Source organism: Ochotona princeps, chromosome 4 (genome assembly GCF_030435755.1).
Source record: "Ochotona princeps isolate mOchPri1 chromosome 4, mOchPri1.hap1, whole genome shotgun sequence".
Lineage (NCBI taxonomy): Eukaryota > Metazoa > Chordata > Mammalia > Lagomorpha > Ochotonidae > Ochotona > Ochotona princeps.
In genome coordinates this window covers 54,348,288-54,373,579 of record NC_080835.1, presented here as the reverse complement: position 1 = coordinate 54,373,579, position 25,292 = coordinate 54,348,288, and the positions used below count along the sequence as shown (strand labels likewise).

Genomic DNA, 25,292 nt, shown 5'->3' with positions numbered 1-25,292 from the left:
CTCCACCTCCAAGCACCAGGATCCCATATTGACACCAACTTACTTCCTGGCTGCTCCACTTCCCATCCAGCTCCCTGATTGTGGCCTGGGAAAGCAGCAGAGGATGACCCAAAGCCTTGGGACTCTGTATCCACATGGGAGACCTGGAATAAGCTCCTGGCTTTGGATCAGCTCAACAATGGTCATTGTGGCCATTTGGGGAGTGAATCAGCAAAGGGAAGAATTTTGTCTCTCCTTTCCATAAATCTGCCTTTCCAATAAAAAATAAATAATAAAAACATGAACTGCAAAAGAAATATAATGGTGCTCACTTCATCAGCACATGTACTAAAACTGAAATGATACTGAGAAGCTTTGCATGTCCCTGCACAAGGATGACACACAGTGCTTGATATAGTTTAGTTTTTTTTCTAAAGAATGTTACTTTGTGCTTCATTGAAGTTAAAATCTCTTGTGCATTAAAAGACAGGAACAAGAAAGTGAAAAGATAGCCTGTGAAAGGGAGAATATATTTTCAAATGATGTTAAAGACCTCACATTCAGAACACAGAATGAATTTAACTTAATTCAGGACAAGACCTGAATAGATATTGCTACAAAGAAGATAACACATATGGCCAACAAGCTAAGCATTATCACTCACTAGGGAAATGCAAATCAAAATCCTGATGACAAGTAACACAGACCAAGCTCATATTTTGTCTTTCTATTTATATTTCAAATAACTTTGTTTGCTTTGATTTCTTTTATTTATCCCTTATGCTTTCTTCAAAACATTCACAAACTTGCATGGAACGTATCTAGTTCATGTTTAAAGATTTCATCATTTCTCTTTTTAATTTTAGTTTTGATGATGTTTATATAGTTGATTAGGGTGGGAAGGGTCGAGGATTAAAAGAAAGTGGGCAAGACCTTTGTGTTCATATTTTCTTTTCCTTCTTCCTGTATTTAGGTGAAAGGAAAAGACAAGGAGAGAAGCCAAACCCAGCCTTCCAACTACCTCAGTACCCAGGTGTGGGGAACAGCCACCTGATATCATCCCAGAGTCCCTGATGTGGAGTATGCTCCAAGAGTTCTGCTCAAGTGGTTTTTATGATTCTGAAATCCTGTTGATCTTACTGATCCAATGATGAGGAAATCCTTCCAAGGTCCATTGGCTGACATAGTCCACCTTCAGGTCTACATTAGCCCAGATATTTGCTGTGAATACTTAACTAGGATAATTGACCAATTTGTTCTACCCTCCTTCCTTTGCTATGGTACCAGATGTCCTCTGCAGGCTCCAATGGACTGCTATATCCACCATGTGTATCTGGGTATGCTGTCCATTGCTCTGTCTAAGCCATTGAGGAGAAACAAGTCTGACACATGTACTCCATGATCAGACCACAGATTCTGCAATTCTTCCCATCGTTGGAGTTCTGAGTCCAGTGGTCCAGTTGGGGGATCCCCAAAGAAACCCCATTTGAAGTGATCCCAGACCTGACTCTTGCATGTGCTTGCCAGTATGGGGCCTGGCTCTGTCAGTCACCCACATCAGCCTATGGACACACTAGTAGTGGCAATTGCTGGGTTGATTCCATCTCCAGCCCCATCTCTTTCATAAGCCAGTGGATGCTGCAGCCCAGCCTGACCCTGCCCACACACACTCTGCCCTCATGTACACCAGTGTGAGCTGCAGCCTAGTCGGAGAGACCCCCAACGACTGTTACTAGGAAATATTTTTGAGATAAATGAAAACCAAAACACAACAAACCAAAGGTTATGTGATGTAGCTAAATCAGTGCTTGCAGGGAAATTCTTAGCTATAGCCATCTGAAGAAGGAAAAAATTTCAGATTGACAGTTTTTATCTTACAAAATAAGAAGAGAAGAGCAAGCTAAACTCAAACAAGTCAAAGAAGAGAATCAGAAAGACTGAGGAGGGAAGACTCGGGCACTCCTCACTGTCCTGTCTGGGGATGGGGCATCATCCACTATGCTCACATTCATCCCACAGACCTTTCAAGTTTCTCATGGCACACAATTGTACATATTATGTTTATGCAAGTCTTCGCTAGTTTGATTCATTAAAATAATAACTGTCACAAACATCTTTTAATTCATTTTACTTGAAAGGCAGAAAGAAACAGCAGGCACATGTTTCCATCACTGGCTCATTCCCAAAATGTTCACAATGTTGAACCTGGGCTGAACTGAAGTTAGGATACAGAAATTCCATCCAGGGTGGCAGGGATGCATGTACTGGAGCCATCATCTGCTGCTTTCCAGAGTGTGTTTTAAGAAGTTGGATCAGAAAGCAGGAAAGTGTAGACTTGAACAAGGCACAGCATTGGATGTGGGCATCCCAAGCATCGTCTTAACCTCTGCACCAAATGTCCACCTCAACTGTTGCTTCTCAAATCCTTCATAAGTCATAGGCACTAAACACTTACACCTGTCTAGCAGTCCTGAGACATGGGCTTTGAACGATTTTTTTTCCAGATCCAGAGAAAAGATGCAGAGAGAAGAAGATACAGATAAAAGATCTTCCATCCACCAGTTCACCCCCCAAGTGGCTGCAACAGCCAAAACTGAGCCAATCCGAAGCCAGAAGCCAGGAGCTTCTTCTGGGTGCAGACTCCCAAGGCTTTGGGCCGTCCTCTACTGCTTTCCCAGGCCACAAGCAGGGAGCTAGATGGGAAGTGGAGCAGCTGTGACATGAATTGATACCCATATGGAATCCCAGTACGTACAAGGTGAGGATTTAGCCATTAAGCCATCATGCTGGCCACCCCCTAACACTCGTGCGCGCGCGCACACACACACACTCACACACTTTTTTTTTTAAAGGAGTGGGAACAATCTTGACTGTCTTTCCTGGCTGTCATGAGAAAAGGATGGATAATTGGGAATCAAACTCTCCATTGGTGATAAAGTTCTGGAACCCACGAGGTTTGTTAAGGATGCTGCTTTCATTACCAAGAAAGCCCAGGCCCAGTCTCCCACTAAGAGGCTAGTCCCAGCTGGCAGGCGGCTCTGTGATCCCATAGGAGACAATTTGAGGGCAAGGGCCCCAGCAGTCCTGGGTGCAGGAAGGGCCTGGGGGTTTAAAGGGCCCTTTCAGCTTCTATCTGGCTCTTCCCACCAAGGCCAAGTGTGATGGCTCCCCAGCGGATACCAAGGCAGACAGGTTTCACAGGTGACTGGGGCTGGGGGATGGCTGTTCAGAAACAGAGGCAGGAAATAGGCTCCAGGATGAACACAGGAATGACAGTTCATGCATGAACATTATGGTCCCCAGATAGGAATCAGCTGTGTCTATGTGGCCATGTGTCAAATACCCTGCATGCCAGGACTGGAATGTGCAGCCACAAACTGGAGGCTGCCCCTCTTGGGAGAGTTTCTCACAAGGAGCCAAGGTGGACAAGAGCAAGAGAACAGGGATATTTAACAAAGCATCTGGCAACTCAGTCATGGATGAGAGGAAAGCGGGAGGTGTTGGGGCCAGAACAGAAACCACAGCTTTCTGTCCCCGAAGACGAAGAACCTAACTTCCACATGTCACACAGGTCCTGCTCCTCTCCCAAAAGAGCAGCAGAGCATGGTGGAAGCATCATGAGAGAAGAGCAGCAATTCAGGGGCTGTAGTAAGGTGGAGTGATTGACCCTCAACACTGTCAAAAGTCAATTATGCAGCAGGGCTCCTCAGAGACTTGGGACATGGGACGGCCAATTGCAGACCCTCACTTGACCAAACACTCATGGGATGCTCAAAGTCATTTACTGATCTGGAGGAGATCATGGCTTCCAAACCGCCCATTTTACAGAAGAGAAAACTGGAACTTAGAGACCCTGGAATCACAGCCAGTAAGCAGCAGGGTTGGTCCGGGGACCAGAACTCCAGTTCCCAAGGACTCAGACCTGTTACCGAAGGCCGGCTGTGGGAACACCTGCCTCTGCTCCCACCCCTCACCAGCTGTGGCCTTGGATGTGAGCCTTGTTTTCCCGTGTGCTGAAGGAGCATCACCAGTCAGGGCAGGACTGTGACGAGAGGAGATGATGAACATAAATACAGCCTCAGGCTGAATCCTCAGGTGGTGAGTTTTCTGTCTCTCCCAGTGTTACTATAATTGGCTTCCAACAAGTTTCAACAAGAAAAATCCCATCAAGGATATAGCCTCCTACTGCTGGAGTCCAGCTCCAGCCGAGAGTTTGGAGCTCGGGAAGGGTGCATGGAGTTGGCGATAAAGAAAGACACAGACACTGACACTTGGTGCATTCTCACAACTGCCCAAGAAAAAGCTGTCCTTTTTATTTACTCAAAACCTCACAAGCTTCCGTAGAAGCAACTAGTTGTTCTATTTTTTTACTTCAAGATTAAGGGGGCATGTACAGACATTCGGTCATTCCGTCTGCACTTCAGGGCTAAGTAGGTGCCCCTAAAGATAATTCTCAAAAATACTGCATTTATATTTTTCAAAGCAAGCAATTATTCATTCTTCACCAATAGCCATGGAGCGGCAGCCAGGACTCCAAGGCCAAGGCACATGCGATTACCTGCTAATCAGTAATACATTTCTACCACATTTCTACCACATTTCTATTTCTACAATTTGCCCATTATTTAATGGGAAAATAGTTTACAAGGGAAAAAATATAAAATCTAAAAACAAAAGTTACAAATATTAAATCCCCCTACAACTATAGACTCTACAACCCCATAAACAATGAAACAATAATCAAAAGCATTTTTCTTTAATAAAAGCATCCTTAATTCCTCTAGCTAAAAATTATAAAAGCGGCTAAAACAGTTACATTTTCTATGCTCCAAAAAATTGTAAAGACAGGCTAGCCTATAAAATAACAATAGCTATATTTATTGCCATAGCAATTTCAGCTCTCACCCCCATCACTTGCATTCCCGTGGGTCCACTGGGTGCTACCTGACTGGCCAGGCCCTGAAAAGGAGGCAGATCCGCCTCACCTGTGACCTCCTGTCTTCCTGCTGCCTCCTGAATCAGCCACCATCTTAGGGCAGGGCACTCGTGCAGTGCTCCCAACATTCTACCATATAACTCACACCAAAACCACTTAATCTAAACCACAAAATGAATGTAATCTAAAGTTTTCTAATTTTTATCATGATGTTACGTTAATACTTGGGAAAAAATCCACTATTGGATTTCTGTTAAGAATCCAATAGCCCCTACCTGGCTAGTGCTCTAAGCTCATGTTTTGTTGTTTCATTGCATGGGTGTACTCTGCCAGAACAACAGCTCAAGAGAAAGGGAGCAGTGTTCCAGTGCCTTTGGGATGAGCAAAACAAACACTGATTGGTCTGTCCAGTAACCCAAGTCAATGGGGCAGCCTGGACTCATTGCTTAATCTGTCTCTGCTTCAAGGTGCGCAGAGGATAATCCCATCCAGCACCCAGTTCTGGTTCTATTACGCCCTTGTTATGTGACCTCGGGAAAAATCATGGTCCATCTCTGAGACTCTTTTCTATGCCCTCACCTATAAAATAATGGAGTTAGACTGAAATTATCTCATCATGAATAGCTCCTTCCTTTTTATTTTGTAATTTTTCATCAAAAGGAGGCAAATATGCTGCGTTCCCAGCAGCTGTTTTTGGAGCACTGGGTTCCTGGGAAGGGTGGTGTGCCTTAGTAAATAGAAACAATCAGACCTCAGGACTGACTCGACACTGCATGTACTAACTGCTAGGCCACAGACAGATACAACCCAGTGTGACCTGGGCGAGGGCAAAAAGAAGCACAGGAACTTTCAAGCCTGTGGAAGAGGTCCCTGAGCCAGCCAGGAAAAGCTGGGGCCTCTTGGAAGTTATAGCTGAGTTTAAGCTGAGTTTGAACTGAGTGTGGCCGGAGTTGCTATTTGACTAGAACTTGGGTAGAATAAGGCTGCAAGAAGATAAGCCCTGAAGAGCAAGCTAAGAGCACGGGGTTCAAGCCCCATGTTTCTGTGAATGTATTGGTTAGCCTTGAGAATTCTGGACTTCAGACTCAACATGTCTTTAATACACGTGAGGCAGAGATGCAGGCAGAGTATAAAATCAAACTCCGACTTTCTGCCATTCACTCTCCAGCTCAGTCTGACTCATTCAGGCCATAACCAACTTCTCAGAGTTAAAGCAACATATAGAAAATGCAGGATTTTTTGGAAAAACATTTCTTGCTTTTGGATGAAAGATAGATTATAGAGAGAGGAGAGATGCAGAGAGAAGACTTCCATTCACTGGTTTACTTCCCAAATGGCTGCAATGGCCAGAACTGAGCTGATCTGATGACAGGCGCTTCTTTTGGGTTTCCCACATGGGTGCAGGGGCCCAAGTACTTGAGCTATCCTCCATTGCTTTCCCAGGCCATAAACAGAGTTTGATTGGACGTGAAGTAGCCAGAACCTGAACTGGTGCCCATAGGGAATGCCAATGCTGCAGGTAGAGGATTAGTTTACTATGCCATTCCACTGGCCCCAGAAAAAGTACTTTATATCACATTAGACATTAGAAAAATCTGATGATCTGGTTAATACAGAGTTAACTCTTTTAAACTGTAGTGCAGCCATTTTGCTTTCCTCCCTGGATAACAGCTGACTTCTAGAACATTCTTTCAAGGGCACATTCACAATGGAGTATTTTATCCATGTGTCCTTTAGGAAGATAATTTACCAGCCTTCATTCTCTGGTGGAGAACCCAGGCCACCCACACACAATTATGAGACTGAAGAAGGAACTCAAACTTATGCCTGCAGCTAACCATACCAGCCAAAGCAACAGAGATGGAAAGGGAAAACCTTTGTCTCAGTCTCTCCCCCTCTTGAGAGCATGAGTTTCCAGGTTCTCCAGGGAACAGGATACTGAAGAAACAGCCTTTGCCTGGGAATTAGAGACCTGGCCTTCAGTCCTAGGTCCGTGGCTGAGTGGTCATGTGAGTTTGGACGAGCCTTTGTCTTCTCTGTCAATTTGCCCTTTGGTAAGGATTGGCATTTTATATGCATATATAGTCATTCTTACAACTCAATGACTTGAGAGATTTTATTAGATGTGAGAGAAGTGGAATCATCTAGAACAATGAAGGGGAGGCAATCTTGGAGTTATCAGTGTTGAGGAGGCTATACTACAAATATGGACTTGAACTTGTTCCTGGATTGTTTACTCAGAGGGACACCCCCAGCATACTGAAGAGTCAACATTCTCCCTCTGTTGCAGACTGCCCCTTTGGTGAGTGCCCACCTCCCTCCAGTGCAAGGGTAAAACAACTCCAAGGAAGGGGCCTTAGTCAAAAGAACACGGTGGTTTTTTTTTTTTTTTTTTTTTTTTTTGGTTTTGTTTTGTTTTTTAGCAACAAAGGGTGAGAGATTTTGTGTGTGTGTGTGTGTGTGTGTGTGAGACAGAGAGAGAGAGAGAAAGAGAGAGAGAGAGAAAGAAGAGGGAGAGAGAGAGAACTGAAGGAGTATCCTACATCTGCTGGTTTATTACCTAAACTTGAATTCCATTTGGAGGGTAGAGATACAGGAACTTAAGCCATCACCTGCTGCCTCTCAGGGTGTGCATTACAAGACAGAGCAGCTGGACTAAGCCTAGGCACTCTGATTTGAGATGCAGGCATCCCAAGTATGCCAAGTGGTGGATCTCATTGCACCACAATTCCAACCTGGCTTCATATATTTTTCTGCATGTAACAACAGTTCATCACTTTGATGCTATAGTTCTCCATTGTATGAACAGACCAAATCTGTCCATTCTATCACTAAAGGACATTTGAGTTGCTTTCATTAGGGAACTATAAGTGAAAGCTGCTATAAGCTTTTCTCTTTCTTTCTTTCTTTCTTTTTTCTTTCTTTCTTTCTTTCTTTCTTTCTTTCTTTCTTTCTTTCTTTCTTTCTTTCTTTCTTTCTTTCTTTTTTACTAAAGTAAAATCCACATAACATAGAAGTCATCATCTTAAGCCAGTAGCTTTTAAGTACAGTCACAACGTTGTGCAATCACTACCACTGTCAAATTCCAATAGTTTTTTTTTGTCACCCCACAAGAAACCGCATGTCCATTAACCAGTCAGTCTTAATTCCCTCTTTCCCCAGTCCTGTCAATCAGTAATCTTTCTGTCTCTAAATATTTGCCTATTATTAACATTTCATATCTGCTTTAGATGTTTATTTCACTTAGCATGTTTTCAAAGTTCATCTGTATTGAAATAGATGTTAACAGTCTATTCCCTTTTGTAGATGAATAACATCTCATTGTATGGATAGGTTTACATTTTATTTATACACTCATCAGTTAATATACATTTGAGATGTTTCATTTTTTTTACTATAATGAATAATAATGCCCAAACATGTTATCCATTTTCTTGGATATACTCCCAGGGATATGAACATTTTTTATGCATGTTTTCTTGATGGATAAAGCATTCATTTCTCTTGGCCATCTTGTACCCAGATATGAATCGTGAATTTGACAAGATTTTGCCAAAGTGTTACACAAAATGGTTGTGCCAGTACCACCATGTATGAGACTATCAGCTCCCTCCATGTTTCACTAACCCTGGGCAGGTGTTTTGATCTTATTCGTTCTTATAAGTACGTAGTGGTATCATACTGTGTTTTAGTTTATATTTTATGATTGTTAATAATGTTGAGCACTTTTTCAAATACTTATTGGCTATTTGGATATTCTTTTGGTGGTATGTCTGCCTAGTTAAACCTTTTCATAATTTTTCCATTAGATTGCCTATTTTTTTAATTGGTCAAGAAAAGCTTATATGCAAGTTGCATCTACTCCTGTTGATCTATATACTGAAATTATGAAAATACTATTTCCAAATCCATTGTACTTTTTCACTCTCTCTATGCCATATTTTAATTATTTTTTTAAAGATTCATTCATTTTATTACAGCCAGATATACACAGAGGAGGAGAGACAGAGAGGAAGATCTTCCGTCTGATGTTTCACTCCCCAAGTGAGCCGCAACGGGCCGATGCACGCCGATCCAAAGCCGGGAACCTGGAACCTCTTCCGGGTCTCCCACGCGGGTGCAGGGTCCCAATGCTTTGGGCCGTCCTCAACTGCCTTCCCAGGCCACAAGCAGGGAGCTGGATGGGAAGTGGAGCTGCCGGGATTAGAACCGGCGCCCATATGGGATCCTGGGGCTTTCAAGGTGAGGACTTTAGCCGCTAGGCCACGCCGCCGGGCCCTTAATTATTTTTTAATTGAGGAAATATACATAGAAGATTATGCCCAGTTCTAAGTGCCTAACTAAATGAACCATTATGCATATTCATGAATTACCGCACAATGAACATACAAACATTTTTATCTCCCCCAAAACTATATACTTTATTCACCTCTTGTCAATTTCACCCTCCCACAGAGAATCACTGCATGGCTTTTACCTCACAGATTAGTTTTGCCTCCCAGATAATAGTAATAATTAAAATACACAGTATAAATTCTCTTAAATCCTCCCAGAACTAGCTTTAAATGTTTTCTACTGTTATTTTTTCAAGTCTCCATTCCTGTTTTCAATTGTGCCCAATTTAGTATCTTCCCTACATAATTAGTATTTAAAAAACTATTTTTTTTGAAAGGCAGAGGTACAGAGAGAAGGAGGGAAAAAGAAAGAGGTCCTTCATCAGCTGGTTCACTTCCCCAAATTGTCACAATAGCCAGAGCTGGGCTGATCCAAAGTCAGGAGTCACAAGCTTCTTCTGGATCTCTCTGCTTCCTTCTCAAACCATAAGCAGGGAGTTGGATGGAAAATGGAGCATCCAAAATACCAGCTAGTCCCTGTATTAGTTTCTGGCACTTGCAGGTAGAGGATTAGCCTGTTGAGCCAACATACCGGCCTCTAAAAGGAACCCTTAATTCCAAATATTGAATATTTTAGTCCTAGTATGTTATTTGATTACTTTTTGAACAGATTCAATTTTTTCTTTTGAAATCCCTGTTTATAATCTATTTTGTCAATAGTTCCTCTATTGTCTTTAACATATAGCATGATTATGCTGAAGTCCTTGCTTGCTAACTCAGGTATCTGAAAAATCTGTGTGGTAAATTTTAAAAGAAAGAATTATTTATTATTTTTATTAGAAGTGCAGGGTATCAAAGAGAGATAAGGAGGAGAGAGAGAGTCCTTCTATCTGCTGGTTCACTCCCCAAATGACCACAACAGCCAGGACTAGGCCAGACTAGATCCAATAGTGAGGAATTCTGAGTTCCCCAAGTGGATGGCAAGAACCCAAGCACTTGAGCCATCTCCTACTGCTTTCCCTGACACATTAGCAGGAGGCCTGATAGGAAGCAGAGTAGCCCAGACTCTAACCTTTAAGCATTCTAATATGGTATGGCAGCATTGTAAGCAGTGACTTAACCTGCTCCACCACAAATCTGGTCCCTTTTAAGTTTTTACTGTATATTTTTCCTCTGGATTGTTGATCACATTCCCTTGCCTTTTGCATATCTGCTCATATTTATTATGGGATGAATATTATGTTCATAGAGGCCCTAAATGAAATCTCTCACTAGGTAGAGTTCTCCCCTTTTTTTTCAACTAGGTTGGTAGAGGAAGGGTCTGATGACCTCAACTCAATTGAAGCTTGAATTAGGTCAGGGATTTAATTTCTAGTAGGATTTGGCCTACCTTTGGTTTGTTTCTGGTTTTAAGGTTTTGACTTCTTGAGTTCTATTCTGACAGCCTGACTAATGTCTTCTAGGCCCAGAAAGACATTAGGTGACATTCTCTGGGAGTATTGGCCTGAGGTTTTTGTTGTTTTTTTTTTTTAATTTTTATGTATTTATTTGAAGGTAAGAGTTATATAAAGAGAGAATCTTCCAACCCCTGGTTCACTCCACAGATGGTCAATGCCCAGGGCAGAGCTAGGCCTAACTCAGGATCCAGGAGCTTCATCCAGCTGTCCTATGTGGTACAGTGGACTTGGGCCTTAGCCACTCTCCATGCCTCTCTTCCATTCTCACACACACACAGCTTCAGATATTGGGAAGCTGTTTTGAGAGGAAGGCTAGCGTTATGTTCAAGGCAATCCCTCTTCTAATCTTTTGAGTATCATGGGAACCTGGGAGATTTCATTCTGTTTTTTAGATGCCCTCAGTCTAGATTTCCAGATTTCTTTGCACAGTATCAGAATTCAGAAGACATCCTTTGAGGAAAACTTTGAAAGCATTTTGAATACTGCAAATTTCCAAACTGCTTTGTAATTCCCTTTTAACTGTCAAAAGTTTCACTCCTTCTGTCTCATATAAATTTTTCTGTCTAGTATAAGTCCAAATTGCACGACAATCCCCAATTAAATATTCCCAGAGAAGAGTTGGCAATTGTTAATTCATTTTGAAGGATCCCCTACCCCATAAGTTTCACTCTCTCATCCTGATTATACCCATGTTTCTACAAGTTGTTAGAAAATACTATTTTCATAATGTGTTCTTAATTTTCTAATTGTTGCAGTGGAGGTGGTAATGTGAGCTGTACTTAGGCAAAGAGGTTCAGATGCTTAGCTTAAGTGGAGTCCAAAGAGTCATCATTCCAAGCAAACAAGAGAGGAAGAAGCTTAGTACATATGTGAACAGCAGCATATCATAGAGTACCTTGAAGACAGCCCTTCCAACACAACATGGTAGAACTCTGAGTGCAAAAGTAGAGACACAAGTTTAAGGACTTGATTTAAGAAAGATGCCTGAACCGCTCTGCATGTAACCTAGGATGAGGGCCAGAAGTCCTCCCAGCGCATTTCACAACCACAATTCAACATTCAACTGGATAGGTCTGCTTTTTTCCCAGCAAAATGTAAACTCTGAGAAGATGGGAATTTTGTCTATCTTCTTCATTGTCATTATTTTACTGCAAGAAGAGTTTCATTTAGTAAAAATTATTTTATTGGAAAAGCAGAGTTACAGAGAGGAAGAGAGGGGGGAGAGAGAGGGAGAGGGGGAGAGAGAGAGAGAGAGAGAGAGAGAGAGAGAGAGAGAGAGAGAGAGAGAGAGAGAGAGAGAAATTGAGATTCTCATCTGCTTGTTCATGCCCCAAATGGCTGCAACAGCAGGAACTGGGTCAGGCCGAAGTCAGGAGCCAGAAGCTTCTGAATTTCCCACTCGGTGGTAGAAGGCCAAGCACCTGGGTAATCCTCCATTGCTTTCCCAAGCACATTAGCAGGGAACCAGATTGGAAGTGGAACAGCAGGAACTCACACTGGTGTACATATCAAATGCTGATGTAGCAGGCAGTGGCTTTACCTGATACTCCACAATGCCAGACCCCAATAGATTATTAACTAACCAATTGGCAAATTTTGAGTTTACACAGTGGAAGTCTATACCACAATCTTGTATCAGTCCTTTCAAAGTTGGTTGTAAACAACTGTGTTTATATAAACTCTAGAGTAAACATCATTGACTTCAGAATCTCCCTGTATCTCTGTTTTCTAGATGTTCCTAGTGTCCAGATGTTCCTGCTCTCTACCTCCTGGAAATCTAGCCCTGGCTCAGTATGGAGGCCATGACTTGTAACGGATCAGGAGATGACTCACCTGTCTTCTACCTGGTGGGCATCCCCTCTCTGCCAGAGTCCTTCTTCCTCTTAGTGTTTTTTGTCTTCCTTCTCTTCTACCTGCTCATCCTACTGGGTAATGCCCTGATCCTGGTGGCTGTGGTGGCACAGCCTAGTCTCCACAAGCCGATGTACTTCTTTCTGATCAATCTCTCAGCCCTGGACATCCTGTTTACCACAACCACCATTCCCAAGATGCTGTCCTATTCCTGCTGAGGGACCACTTCCTCAGCTTTCAGTCCTGCCTGTTGCAGATGTACCTCTTCCAAAGCTTCACATGCTCTGAAGCCTTCATCCTGGTGGTCATGGCCTATGACCGCTATGTGGCTATCTGCCACCCACTGTACTACCCTGTCCACATGACTCCACAAACCAACGCTGCACTGGCAGCCAGCGCCTGGCTCACAGCTTTCTTCTTACCTGTCCCAGCAGTAGTAAAGACCTCTCAGATGACGTATAACAGCATTGCCTATATCTACCATTGCTTCTGTGACCACATGTCTCTGGTCCAGTCCTCCTGCTCAGACACCGCCTCCCAGACCCTTATAGGCTTCTGTATTGCTACGGTGGTGTGCTCCCTTCCTCTTCTGCTGGTGCTTCTCTCCTATGCCCACAATCTGGCCTCAGTGCTTCACATCAAGTCCCAAGAAGGCCAATCCAAAGCCTTTCCCACCTGCAGCTCCCACCTCCTGGTGGTAGCCACCTACTATTCATCCATTGGCATAGCCTACGTGGCTTACAGGGTTGACCTCCCCCTCGACTTCCACATCATGGGCAATGTAGCATATGCTATCCTCACACCCATTCTCAATCCTCTCATCTATACCCTGAGAAATAAGGATGTCAAGGTAGCCATCATCAAAGTCTTATGTCCCAAGACCTAGGTTGTGACAGGAGCATCTGACCTTCAAATACAGGCAGTTTTGCTCCCAGAACACCAAACAAACAAAAACAGTGAATAGCATAGAGCAGGAACATAACAAATACTGTTGAATAAAGAAACTAATGCCTGTAGAACATTAAAACAAAATTGAGTTGGGCAGACAGTTTGGGGTTCTCATACTTTAATCCAGAGTCTTTCCCTGGAATGCAATAAAATTAATTTTTACTTTATAGGAACTTTAAGATGTCATTGCTTATAAATTTGAGATACATTTAATGGGATAAAATTAAATCTGCACGACAAAGAAACTCTTATAAGCAAAGTCAGAAAGTAAATAGCAACATATTACAAGAAAAGAGCAACTATTCATAATACAGAAGAAGCACTTAAAAATTTAGAAGTCTAATAGTTCAATGGTTTTTTCTTTTTTTCTTTTTTCTTTTTTTTATTATCTGTTAATTACATTGTATTAGTTTCATAGGTACTGGGATTTCCCCCACCCCTCCCCACACCCTCCCCCCCATGGTGGATTGCTCCACTCTGTTACATGACCACAGGTTAAGTTCAGTTGAGATTCCCTCACTGCAAGCATATACCAAACATGTTAAAGAGAGCAAACTACATGAGCAATTCATCCAAAAATTCAATGATTTTTCAACAATGAGAAGTTACTCAATCTACTATATGAAAGGAAAAGCAATAAAACTTGAAACAGTATTCTTCACTTAATCAGATTAGCAACAATGCAGTATTTTGATGATATTCACGTTGAAAAACTGAATTATTGTAACTTTTTGGTGAGGATGCTAATCAGTCCATGACTGGTACATTATCTGCCAAAAATACATGCAAATTTACCCTGTGACCTAGCAACCTCACTCCTAGAAATATATCTCAAAGGTTCACTGACAATCATGTGTTAGGCTCTCCATTTACCAACAGAGGGTCTAGTTAAAGAGACTATTGAAATATGTGATAGAGCTATAGAAGTGAGGAAACTATATGTTGATATGGCATCATCTCTAGACTATGCTGAAAAGTGATAAAAGTAAGGCTGCAGAACAACATTCTTGTAGGAAAGAGATAATTTGCTTAAAATTTCAGGGCAAAAAGCCAAAACAAACAAAACACTCCTTAACTACTAATAACAGTTATCTGTAAGGAGAGGGGCAGTATGAATGGGGCAGGAATGGAATAAGACAAACTTAAATGCATCGACTTCTGACTTCAAAATGAACACAATTTGGGGTGGGTGTCATGACTCATCAGACTAAGTCGCCTCTTGGGACACTTGTATCCCTTATAATTTGTACTTGGACTTAAGTCCAACCTCTGCCTCCAATCTGGCTTCTTGCTAATGTGCCTTGGAGACACAGGTGACTACCCAAATGACTGGGTCCATGCTGCCCTCATGGGAGACACTGTTCTTGTCTCCCAGCTTTGGCCTGCCCAGGTCCAGCCATTATAAGCATTCGGGGAGTGAACTAGCAAGTAAAAGATGATTCAGTCTCCCTCCATCTTTCCTTCTCTCTATCACTTCCTTTTCAAATACAGAAAAAGCTACTATTTTTTTATCGCACCAAAATAAACCTATCTCTTAATTGTGTTTATCATAAACTTTTGAAATAGCTTCGTACTGTCACATGATATTTGTCAAAAATGTGAAGGTAATTGAACAAAAGACAGGATGTATAGCAAATGGTGCTGGAAGCATTAAAATGTTCATAGGTGCATACACAAAAGAATTTCAGCCTAAACTTCATCCCTTATTCAAAAGTTCATTGAAATTGTTCACAAACTGAAATGAAAAATAAAAGGATGCAAAACTTCTAGAAACTTCCTAATTTCTATAGGAAAAATTCTGCATAATCATCGATTTGGTGATGAGTACTTCAAGATGGTACAAAAACAGCATCAAGGGAAAATAGGTAACTAATAGTAAATAAAAATGTAAAACCTCTGCTCTACAGAAGACATTGCAAGAGAATGTAAAGAGCAACTACTGACTGGAGGCATATATACAGCACATCTGATATAAAACTTACTCTTTTATGCAAAAGCAAATAGTCCAATCTAAAAATCGACAAAAGATTCTAAAGCATATCGGCAAAGAAGTCATGGAAAATGAGCACACGAAGGATATTCAACATCATTAGTCACAGGGAAATATAATTAAATTACAACACAAAGAAACATACCACATGCCTATTTGAATGACTCAAATGAAAGAATAAAAACAAGTGAGCAGGGGGCCCGGCGGCATGGCCTAGTGGCTGGAGTCCTCGCCTTGAAAGCCCCAGGATCCCATATGGGCGCCGGTTCTGGTCCCGGCAGCTCCACTTCCCATCCAGCTCCCTGCTTGTGGCCTGGGAAAGCAGTCGAGGACGGCCCAATGCTTTGGGACCCTGCACCCATGTGGGAGACCCGGGGGAGGTTCCTGGTCCCGGCATCGGATTGGCCCGTACCGGCCCGTTGCGGCTCACTTGGGGAGTGGAACATCGGATGGAAGATCTTCCTCTCTGTCTCTCCTCCTCTCTGTATATCCGGCTTTCCAATAATAATAAAATCTTTAAAAAGAAAAAAAAAACAAGTGAGCAAATGCTAAACACTGGTGAAAATAAAGAACAATAGGAACTCCCATTCAATGTTAGTGGGAACTAAATGTGCTTTGGCCATTTTGGAAAAAAAAATTTGACCAGTTTCTAAGGAAGCTAAATATACTTTAACAACAGAATCAGCAACATGAGTCTTACTTTAAGAAGTTATATTGGGCTCAGTTGCCAGCAGATACAATGCAAGGAGAGGCAATGTGCTTCTCCAAATCATCAATTTTAGTCTATGAGGAGAAAATTCCAAATATGAGGGATATTCTGCAAAATACTAGCTGTCACTTTACTTTTCAGCCCTGCAGAACCACCTGCAAAGTGCAATCCAGGAGTGGGAGTGGGCCCAGTAGGAAAATAGTGGACACATTCCTCTTGGGTTGCCACACCCATTGGTGAGCATAAAAACCAGGACTGGGGCAGGCATGGCAAGACAGAGAATGCACCCACCAGCACCTGTGTGGGCTGGAGAGTGGGTTTGGTTGGGTTGAACTAAACTTCAATGCCCATTGACATGTATGAGAGCTGAATGGGATGAAGGACAGACTGAACCAGTCTGATGTACATACTGGTAAGCACGGGAACCAGGGCAGCAGTCAGGCCTAGTGGGGGTTATTGTGGATCACTCAGACTAGGTGGCCACTCCCACTGGCATACGTGAAGATTGAGTGTGTGGTGAACAGGATTGGGCTGGGCTGCAACATCCATTGGTTTGTATAGAAGATAGGCTGGAGGCAGAATTGACTCAGCAATTGCAACCAACAGCATGTACTTAAGCTGACTGGGGCGACGGACTGTGCCAGACCCTGTGTTGGCAAGCACATGCAAGAGTCAGATCTGCGATCACCTCAGACAGATGAGGTTTCTATGGGGATCCCCCTAACTGAATTGCTGCATTCAGAATCCCAACAATGGAGAAAATTGCAGGTTCCATGGTCTGACCGTGGCATGCATGTGTCAGAGTTGGACCTTCTCAGTGGCTTAGAGGAGCAGTGGACGGAGCACATCCAGGTGCACATGGAGGATGTAATGGTGCATTGGAATCTGCAGAGGATACCTGGTACCACAACAGAGGACAGAACAAATTGATCAACTACCCCAGCCAAGTGTTGGCATTGAATATCTGGGCAAGTGGTGACTCTAGGGTGGACTCTGTCGATCAGTGAATTCTGGAAAGATTTCATTGTGCGTGGAGTGGCGAGAGCAACAGTAGTTCAGAACTGTTGAACTGTTGAAAACACTTGGGCAGGACTCTCAGAGCACCACCCACATCAGGTGACTGTCCTGCATCCCAGGGTGCAGAGGCATTTGGGAGGCTGGGTGTGGCTTGTCTCATTGTCTCCCCACTTCACCCAGATACAGGAAGGAAAAAAAGAGAATGTGGAAATGGTGATCTTACCCACCTTCCTGAAGTTCTAATCACCTATGTAAAAATCACCCTAATAACCTATGTAAAAATCATCAAAATAGGGCCCAGCGGCATGGCCTAGCGGCTAAAGTCCTCGCCTTGAATGCCCCGGGATCCCATATGGGCGCCGGTTCTAATCCCGGCAGCTCCACTTCCCATCCAGCTCCCTGCTTGTGGCCTGGGAAAGCAGTTGAGGACGGCCCAAAGCATTGGGACCCTGCACCCGCGTGGGAGACCCGGAAGAGGTTCCAGGTTCCCGGCTTCGGATCGGCGTGCATCGGCCCGTTGCGGCTCACTTGGGGAGTGAAACATCGGATGGAAGATCTTCCTCTCTGTCTCTCCTCCTCTCTGTATATCTGGCTGTAATAAAATGAATAAATCTTTTTAAAAAATCATCAAAATAAAAATAACTAATAATTGAAAAAAGAAAATAACTAAATACATCTGAACCAAGTATGCTTTAAGTTAAAAGTGAATTCTACCTAATAAAGAAATTCAAATGCTTTTAACATGAACAAATGATAAATATGGAAATAAATATTTCCATTTTTCTAATCAGATCAATGCACATTGTATAGATGTAATGAAATATCACACTGTACTCCGTGAATAAGCAGCATACTATGTGTCAGTTAAAAATAAAATTTTTTAAAAAGAGAGGAAAAAAAGAATTAACGTTCTGGAATTTTGTCTGAGATTATACTGGACACACAGATCAAATTTGGAATGATAGATATTTTAACAATATTGAGTTTTCCTATCCATAAACATGGTATATACTTCCATTTACTTAGCTTTTATTTGATTTTGTTCATCAATGTTTTGTTGTTTTTACTCTGCAGGTCTTACATATACTTTATTATATTTATATATAAGTACATTTTGTATGTGTGTGTGTGTGATGGTAGGTTAAACACTTCGAGAGGCAGAGAGAGAACTCTTCATCTGCTGGTTCACTTCCCAAATTCCCACAGTAACCAAGCCTGGGAATTGGGAGAACGAAGCTGGGAGCTGAGAACTCAATCCCAGTCTCCTACATAGGTAGCAAGAACACAACTGCTCTACTCATCATAGCTTTTTTTCTTTTTAGGGAAAATATTATATGAGATAAAGAGAGAGACAGAGAGAAACAAACTTATCCAATAGTTCACTCTTCAAATGTCTGCAACAGCTAGCTGTGATTTGTCCCGGTCAATGCCAGGAGCTGGGAATTCAGTCCAGAACTCCCAAGTGGATAGCAGAGCCCAATCTGTTTCCTCCCAGAACGCACCATAGCAGAAAGCTGGAATTCAGAGTATTCAGGACTCAAATCCACACACTCCAATATGTGATGTGGGTTTCTTACACTGCTGTAACAAATGCCCACCTTAGATGATGAGTTTTTAATTGATTACTATTTTAACACTGAACAAAGTACCTGCCTGGGATAAATTCTACTTTATTGTGATATATTATGCTTTTTTATGTTAGAGGTTTTAATCTAGGGACTATTTTGATTCACATTTTTGTATTGATGTTCACTAGAAATTCTATTTTGTAATTTTCTAATAATTTCTCTTTCTGGTTCAGTGTTAAATCAATGCTGTCCTCATGAAATAGCTGGGAATATTTTTATCCTCATCTATATTCTAGAAAACATTGGGTAGAATTGGTACTTTTTCCCTTCAGTATTTTGTTGGATTTTCCTGTGAAACAATCATCAGGTTGTGCCATTTTCTTTTAGGCAAGTTTTAAAATTACAGACTCAATTTCTTAAATAGGCACACGTGCTTTGCATTATCTACTTCTTGAGTGACTTTTAATCATTTCTGCCTATCAGGAAATTTGTCCAACTTATCCAAATTATGTATTTGCAGGCATAGATCTATCTCTACTGTCCTTTTAATATCTATGACATCCTCTTTTCATTTCTGATTTGATAATGGGTATCTCCTATGCTTTTTTTCTTGGTCAATCTGCGATAGGTTTATCAATTTCATTGAATTTTCAAAGAATTGACATTTGGTGTCATAGACTCAGTTATATATCTGCTTTAAGTTTTATTGATTAGGACTCTAATTTTACAGTTTTCTCCCTTTGACATACTTCGTGTTTACTTGGTTCCCTTTTCTTAGTTTCTTAACACGGACAATTAGAGCGCTGATAGGAGACATTTCCAGTTCCAGTATATGCACTGAATTCAACATACCTTCCTCTGATGATGTCTTTCCTGACTTCATACAAATGTTTGAAATGCTGCATTCTGATATTCATTCCACTGAAATTTTAATTTTTTTCTCAATACTTCCTCATGATACATGAGTTTTGGAAACTGCTTTAATTTCAAACTACTTTGAGAATTTTCCAAATTGCTTTTGATACTTTTCTAGTTTAATGCCATGTGTTTTGTAATATACATTTTCCCTATTATATTAACATTTTGTTTAAGTGCCAAATATAGTCTTCTTTGATGAAGGTACTGTGAACACTTGGAAGTGTATTCTGTGACGTGTGGAATACTTCATAAATGTCAATTATGTGCAGTTGTTTCACAGTTTTTTAGGCCTCTTTATCCCATCTGATGTTTTAATTACTTGGTGTATTAATTGCTTAGAGGGAGATATTGAAGTCTCCAACAACCATCATGGATTGTGTATTTCTCCTTTCATTTCAGTTTTTGCCTCATGTACTTAGATGGTCTGTGTTGGGAGCCAGACCATTTAGGATTTTTATATCCTCCCAGATATTGATGTCTTTATCATTATGCCACATCATTCTTTTATCTTTGATAATTTCCTTGGTTCTGAAATGTCTTCTGATTTCAATGGAACTTTTCTAGCTTTATTTTGGTTAGTGCTTACATTGAATATACCTTTTCTACCCTTTTATTTTAACCTGATTATATGCTTAAATTTAAAGGAACTTCTTATAGTTGGCATACAGTTGGATATTGCTTTTTCAACCCACCTAATATTCTTTGAGTTCTAACTAGTACGTACAAACCACCCTGTTTAGTGTAATTACGGTTGTGGTTCAACTGGAATCTACCATATAGCTAGTTTTTTTCTGCCTTTTATGTTAATTAAGTATTAAAAACAATACATGTCTACATGTCACTGCTTCTCCCACCTTATTCCTTTTTGTTGGTTCTTTTCAGGTTTACAATACAGATTTTTAATAAATTAGTCTGCTTTGATGTGTAGCATGAAGCCTTCATAATACTGTAGTCTCTCTCCCTTATACTTTGTGCCATATTGTCATATCCTTTACATTTATCCACCACACATTGCTACTACTTTGGTTTTAGTGCATTAGGGTATCATCCGAAGCAAACAAAGAAAAATGAACGTAATTTTATTTTAATTTATTCTATGTGTACCACTCTTCCTTACTTTATTATTCCAACAAATGAAGCATAAAATTGCCAGGGAACTTTAAGTATGAACAAATAATTTATTTGTTATCAACTTTGGAGAGGCATAATTTATATGCGGTATAAGATACACATATTTGAAGTGTATGGTTCAAAGAACTTTGGCAAATGCATACTGCTGTGTAACCTCCACCCTAATCAAGATAGGAGAATATTCCATCTCTCTCAGATGGTTCTCTTGCATTCCTCCTTGATGATATTCCACACTCCTGTCCTTAGGCAAACTCTGACCTGGTTTTTGGCACTATAGATTAGTTCTACACTTTATTGAATTTCACATTAATGAAACATACCTGGCTTCTGTCATTTATCACAATGTTTTTGACCTTCACTCATTTTATTGCACATTATGACTGGCTTCTTCCTTTGTACTGCTGACAAACACTTTTACTTTGTTGTTTTACTTCTTTTCTAAACTTTTGTTCTCAATTTCTTTTTGTCCTTTTTATTGCACTAAAATTTCCAGTAAAATGTTGTAAAAGTGATGAGATTGGACATTTTTGCACTTTACTTGACCATAAAATTATCCAGTTTTATTGTTAGGAATGTTGTTAGCTGAGATTTGCTTTTTGTAGGACAACTGGGAAGCAAAGTTCAGACATACTACTTACAATTGCATTCAAAATAGGAAGAACTTGGAATAAATTTAATAATTGCAAGACCTACATGTTAAAAATACAAAATACTGTCAAATGTAATTAAAGAAAATTTGTACTACATAATTACAAAATGTAATACAAAGTCACAGCCATCAAGTGAGTATGGTATTGACAGATGAACAGACACACAGAACAATGGAACAGGCATTTAGAAATTGATGAACAAGGTCAGACTTTCAGCAAAGGTATCAAGAATATTCACTGAGGAAGAAAAGCCTTATCAACAAATAGGGCTGGAACAACTAGCTAGCCATCGTTTCCCTAACAGCCAGAACTGGGTGGGCATTTTACCTAGTGATTAAGACACCAGTTGAGACATCCATGTCCCACACCAGAGTGCCTGGGTTCTAGTTCCCAGTTATAGCTTCCTGCCAGTGAACGAGGCTCAAGGAGGCTGTGTATTTCCAGGGAACCACCACCACCAATAAAAAAAAGACCATCTCCATCATCCCCAACCCCTGCTTATTCTCACTCTAAATTTTCCTTCTTAACCCCACCTCTAAGCAGTCCCCACCTGACCTGATTTCTGTCCCTACATATTGGGCTTGTGTTTTTTCAGTTTCATATAATAGAATCACACAGTATTTATACTTTTGGGTCTCACCTCTGCTAAGCATGTTCATTCTTTTTATTGGTAGAATTATTTCACTGTAGGAATATACATATTCCTTTACCAGTTGGTGGTAGTTTCCAATTTGTGGCTGTTATAAAGCTTCCAAGAATATTTTGCACATATATCCATACATGCAAAACATTTTAGTTAGCAGTAAGTTACATATATGATAGTCATCCTGTAAAATAATAATGTAACTGAAAAACCTCTATCATCTTATGATGTTGTAGCCGTCACAACATCTTAGTACAGCACAAAATGCATTTATTTGTGGTGGTGCTGGAGTAAACAAACCAGATTAAATAACAGTGTAACACATAATTATGTACAATACAGAATATTTGATGGTGGTAAATGACTGTTATTGGTTGCTCTAATTATTATACTATGCTTATTACTACTTTAGAGTGCACATTTATCTATTTAAAATACTGTAAAACAGTGCACCTTGTTTTGCCAACATCAGCCATTTTTACCATGCCTCTTAATTACATGTTCATTTGAGTTTGTTTTAATTGCATGATGATTTACCCATCAGGGTCCTAGAAGAGAAAAGTTATGTGTGAGTTCATTTGCATGTATGTATATTGACATATGCATATCTCATATAGCCCAAGTATGTCAGATTATACCATCTAGGCTCGTGTATTTCACTCTGTGATATTTGCACAACCATGAAGTTGTTACTCATTTTCGGAGTGAGCTCCCAGCTATAAGCAATACATGTCTATAAGTAGTGATATGCTTTCAATTCTGATGGAAAATACTTAACAGTGGATTTGGGAGTCACATGATATATGTTTAATTTAAAAATAACTGTTCAGCTTCCTTTCAACATGTTACATTCCCGCCAGTACTATATTACTCTTCCAGTTGTTCCTTGCCATCACTTGGCACTGTAGTCTTTTTAATCTTAGTTCTAACAATGAGTGCCTAGGGAGCTCACTGTGGCTATATTTTGGACTTCCTGATGACTAATAGTGTTGGGAATCTTCTCATGTGTCCTTCATGCCACTTGAAGGCAGTTTTTTTTAATCTGGTAGGTCTAATTTAATATTTTTTCTTATTCTCAGGTTTCACATCCCTGTTTAACATCTAGCTTTATGATCCACTTTGAGTTGATTTTGTATATGGGATGAGAGAGAGTGAGTTTCACTTTTTTTTCCACATAGGTTTTACACAAATCACATAAAATATGTCTTCTCAATTTGTTCTTTTTCCAAACAACTTTGGTTCTTCCCAGTCCTTGCAGTTCTATATAAATTTTAGAATTAGTGCCTCAGTTTCTACAGAATGTCTACTGGAATTTGGTAGGGGTTAAACTGATTTTGTAGAATAATTGAGCATGTTTTTATATCTGAACAATATTGGATCTCCTGATAATGTAATCATGGTTCATCTCTCTAACTATTCAGTTTTTTAATTTTTCTCAGCAGTGTTCTGTAATCCTGAACGCAATATTGCAAATATTTTGGTTGAATCTATATTTATATTTGCTGAATTGGCTATCAATTAAAAATTGTTAATATTTATTTCATGGCTGTGGATGCCATGAGTGATACTTTTATTTTTGGTTCATAACAAATACATGCATTTTTAAAGTTTCCGTTTATTTTGTATATAGAAATAACGTTTATTTTGTATATAGAAATAAACTGTCTTTCAATGATCTCAATAACATTCACTTGTCAATTCTAATAGCTGTCTTAGATTCCTTAGCCTTTTCAACGTGCTATTTATGAACAGTGGATTTTATTTGTTCTTTCCAATGTTCATGATTTGTATTATCTCTTTTCCTTATTTTTTTTGCCTAGGTTAGGCCCTGCGCACAAAACTGAACGAACATAATACGAAAAAACCTGTCTTGTTCCTGATTGTAGGTTATCACTCCATGAAATGTGCTATTAGCTGTGGGGTTTCATGGATGCCTTTGATCAGGCTGAGCATGTTTTTTTCTGTCCGACATTTTGTTGAGAGGTTCTATTAGAAATTCTATTTTTACAAAGTTTTTTTAAATGAGTATAGAATTCTAGGTTGGGAGAGTTTTCTTTTTAAAGGTGTAAAGATGTCATTCCATGGTCAGTTGGTTACTATAGTTGCTACTGAAAGAGATACTGGTCTTACTGTCACTACATTATAGCGATGTATCTTCCATTATAATGAAGAATACAGATGGTGATTGAATCGTGGATAACAACCCATAACAGACAGAAGGAACACGTTGCAGGGTTCCATAGTGCAGTGGGGTGCCTGTAGTTCACAATAAAGTATCATATCTGTATAAACATTTGGGAGAGGAGTAGGTGATTTTAAACATGAAGAAAAGTGAAGGCAATAGGAAAGATAGTTGCTGGGTATGATTGGCTTTCATAGATGCAAGTGCTGAAATATTGGGGAGGGGTGGGGAGAACCCAAGTATCTATGTAACTGTGTCACATAATACAATGTAATTACTGAAGTTAAATAATAAATAATTAAAAAAAAAAAGATGTAAAAGTACTGCATATTATTTTAAGTATCTTTCATTAATTTTAAACATTTTAAATGTTCTTTGTAAGACAGAGAGAAAGAGACCCCATCCACTGGTTCTTCAAATATCTGCAATGGCTGGGATTGAACTGATTGAAGTTAGGAGCTAGGAACTCAGTCCAGGTCTCTGACATGGATGGCAGGAAACAAATTATTTAAGTTGTCACTGCTGCCCTCTGGAGTCTACATTAGCAGGAAGCTGAAATCAGGAATCTACTCACTCTGATGTTTGCAACTTGCGTCCTACCAAAATTAATATATTATTTTAAAAAGAATTTTCTTTTACTTTTCTGATCATTTTTCAGTTTTTCCCTTATGTTTTATGTTCAGCAATTTGACCATTGTACGAAACTCCTTGATATTTTTTATTGTTTTGACTTAGAAGTTGCTGAGCTCCCTAAATTTGTAGGTTGATTTCTTTTCTTTTATCAGTTTTGGAAGTTCTCAGACATTATCTCTGTATAAATTGTTTCTGCATTTTTTTCTACTTCTGGGAGTCAAATTGTGTGCTTGATCTTTCAAGTAGGTCCTATAATCATTTGAGGTTTTTTAACTTTAAATTACTTTTCCCTCTATGGTTTTGTTTGCATATTATTTATAAATATCTCCTCCAGTTCATTCATTCT

The 25,292-nt window shown here is 40.2% G+C and overlaps 1 protein-coding gene and 1 non-coding gene across 2 annotated transcripts; both read left to right on the top strand.

Annotated features, from left to right (window-relative positions):
- Positions 1 to 303: 303 nt before the first annotated feature.
- On the top strand, positions 304 to 410 carry LOC118759579 (U6 spliceosomal RNA). The gene has a single exon (XR_004996277.1). It is a non-coding gene; the product is annotated as a U6 spliceosomal RNA (small nuclear RNA).
- A 12,089-nt stretch (positions 411 to 12,499) lies between these two features.
- On the top strand, positions 12,500 to 13,463 carry LOC101533904 (olfactory receptor 2AT4). Its single transcript, XM_012928353.2, is given in 3 exon segments — positions 12,500 to 12,758; positions 12,761 to 13,425; positions 13,428 to 13,463. Coding segments are annotated over 3 exon segments (960 nt in total).
- The last annotated feature ends 11,829 nt before the right edge of the window (positions 13,464 to 25,292 follow it).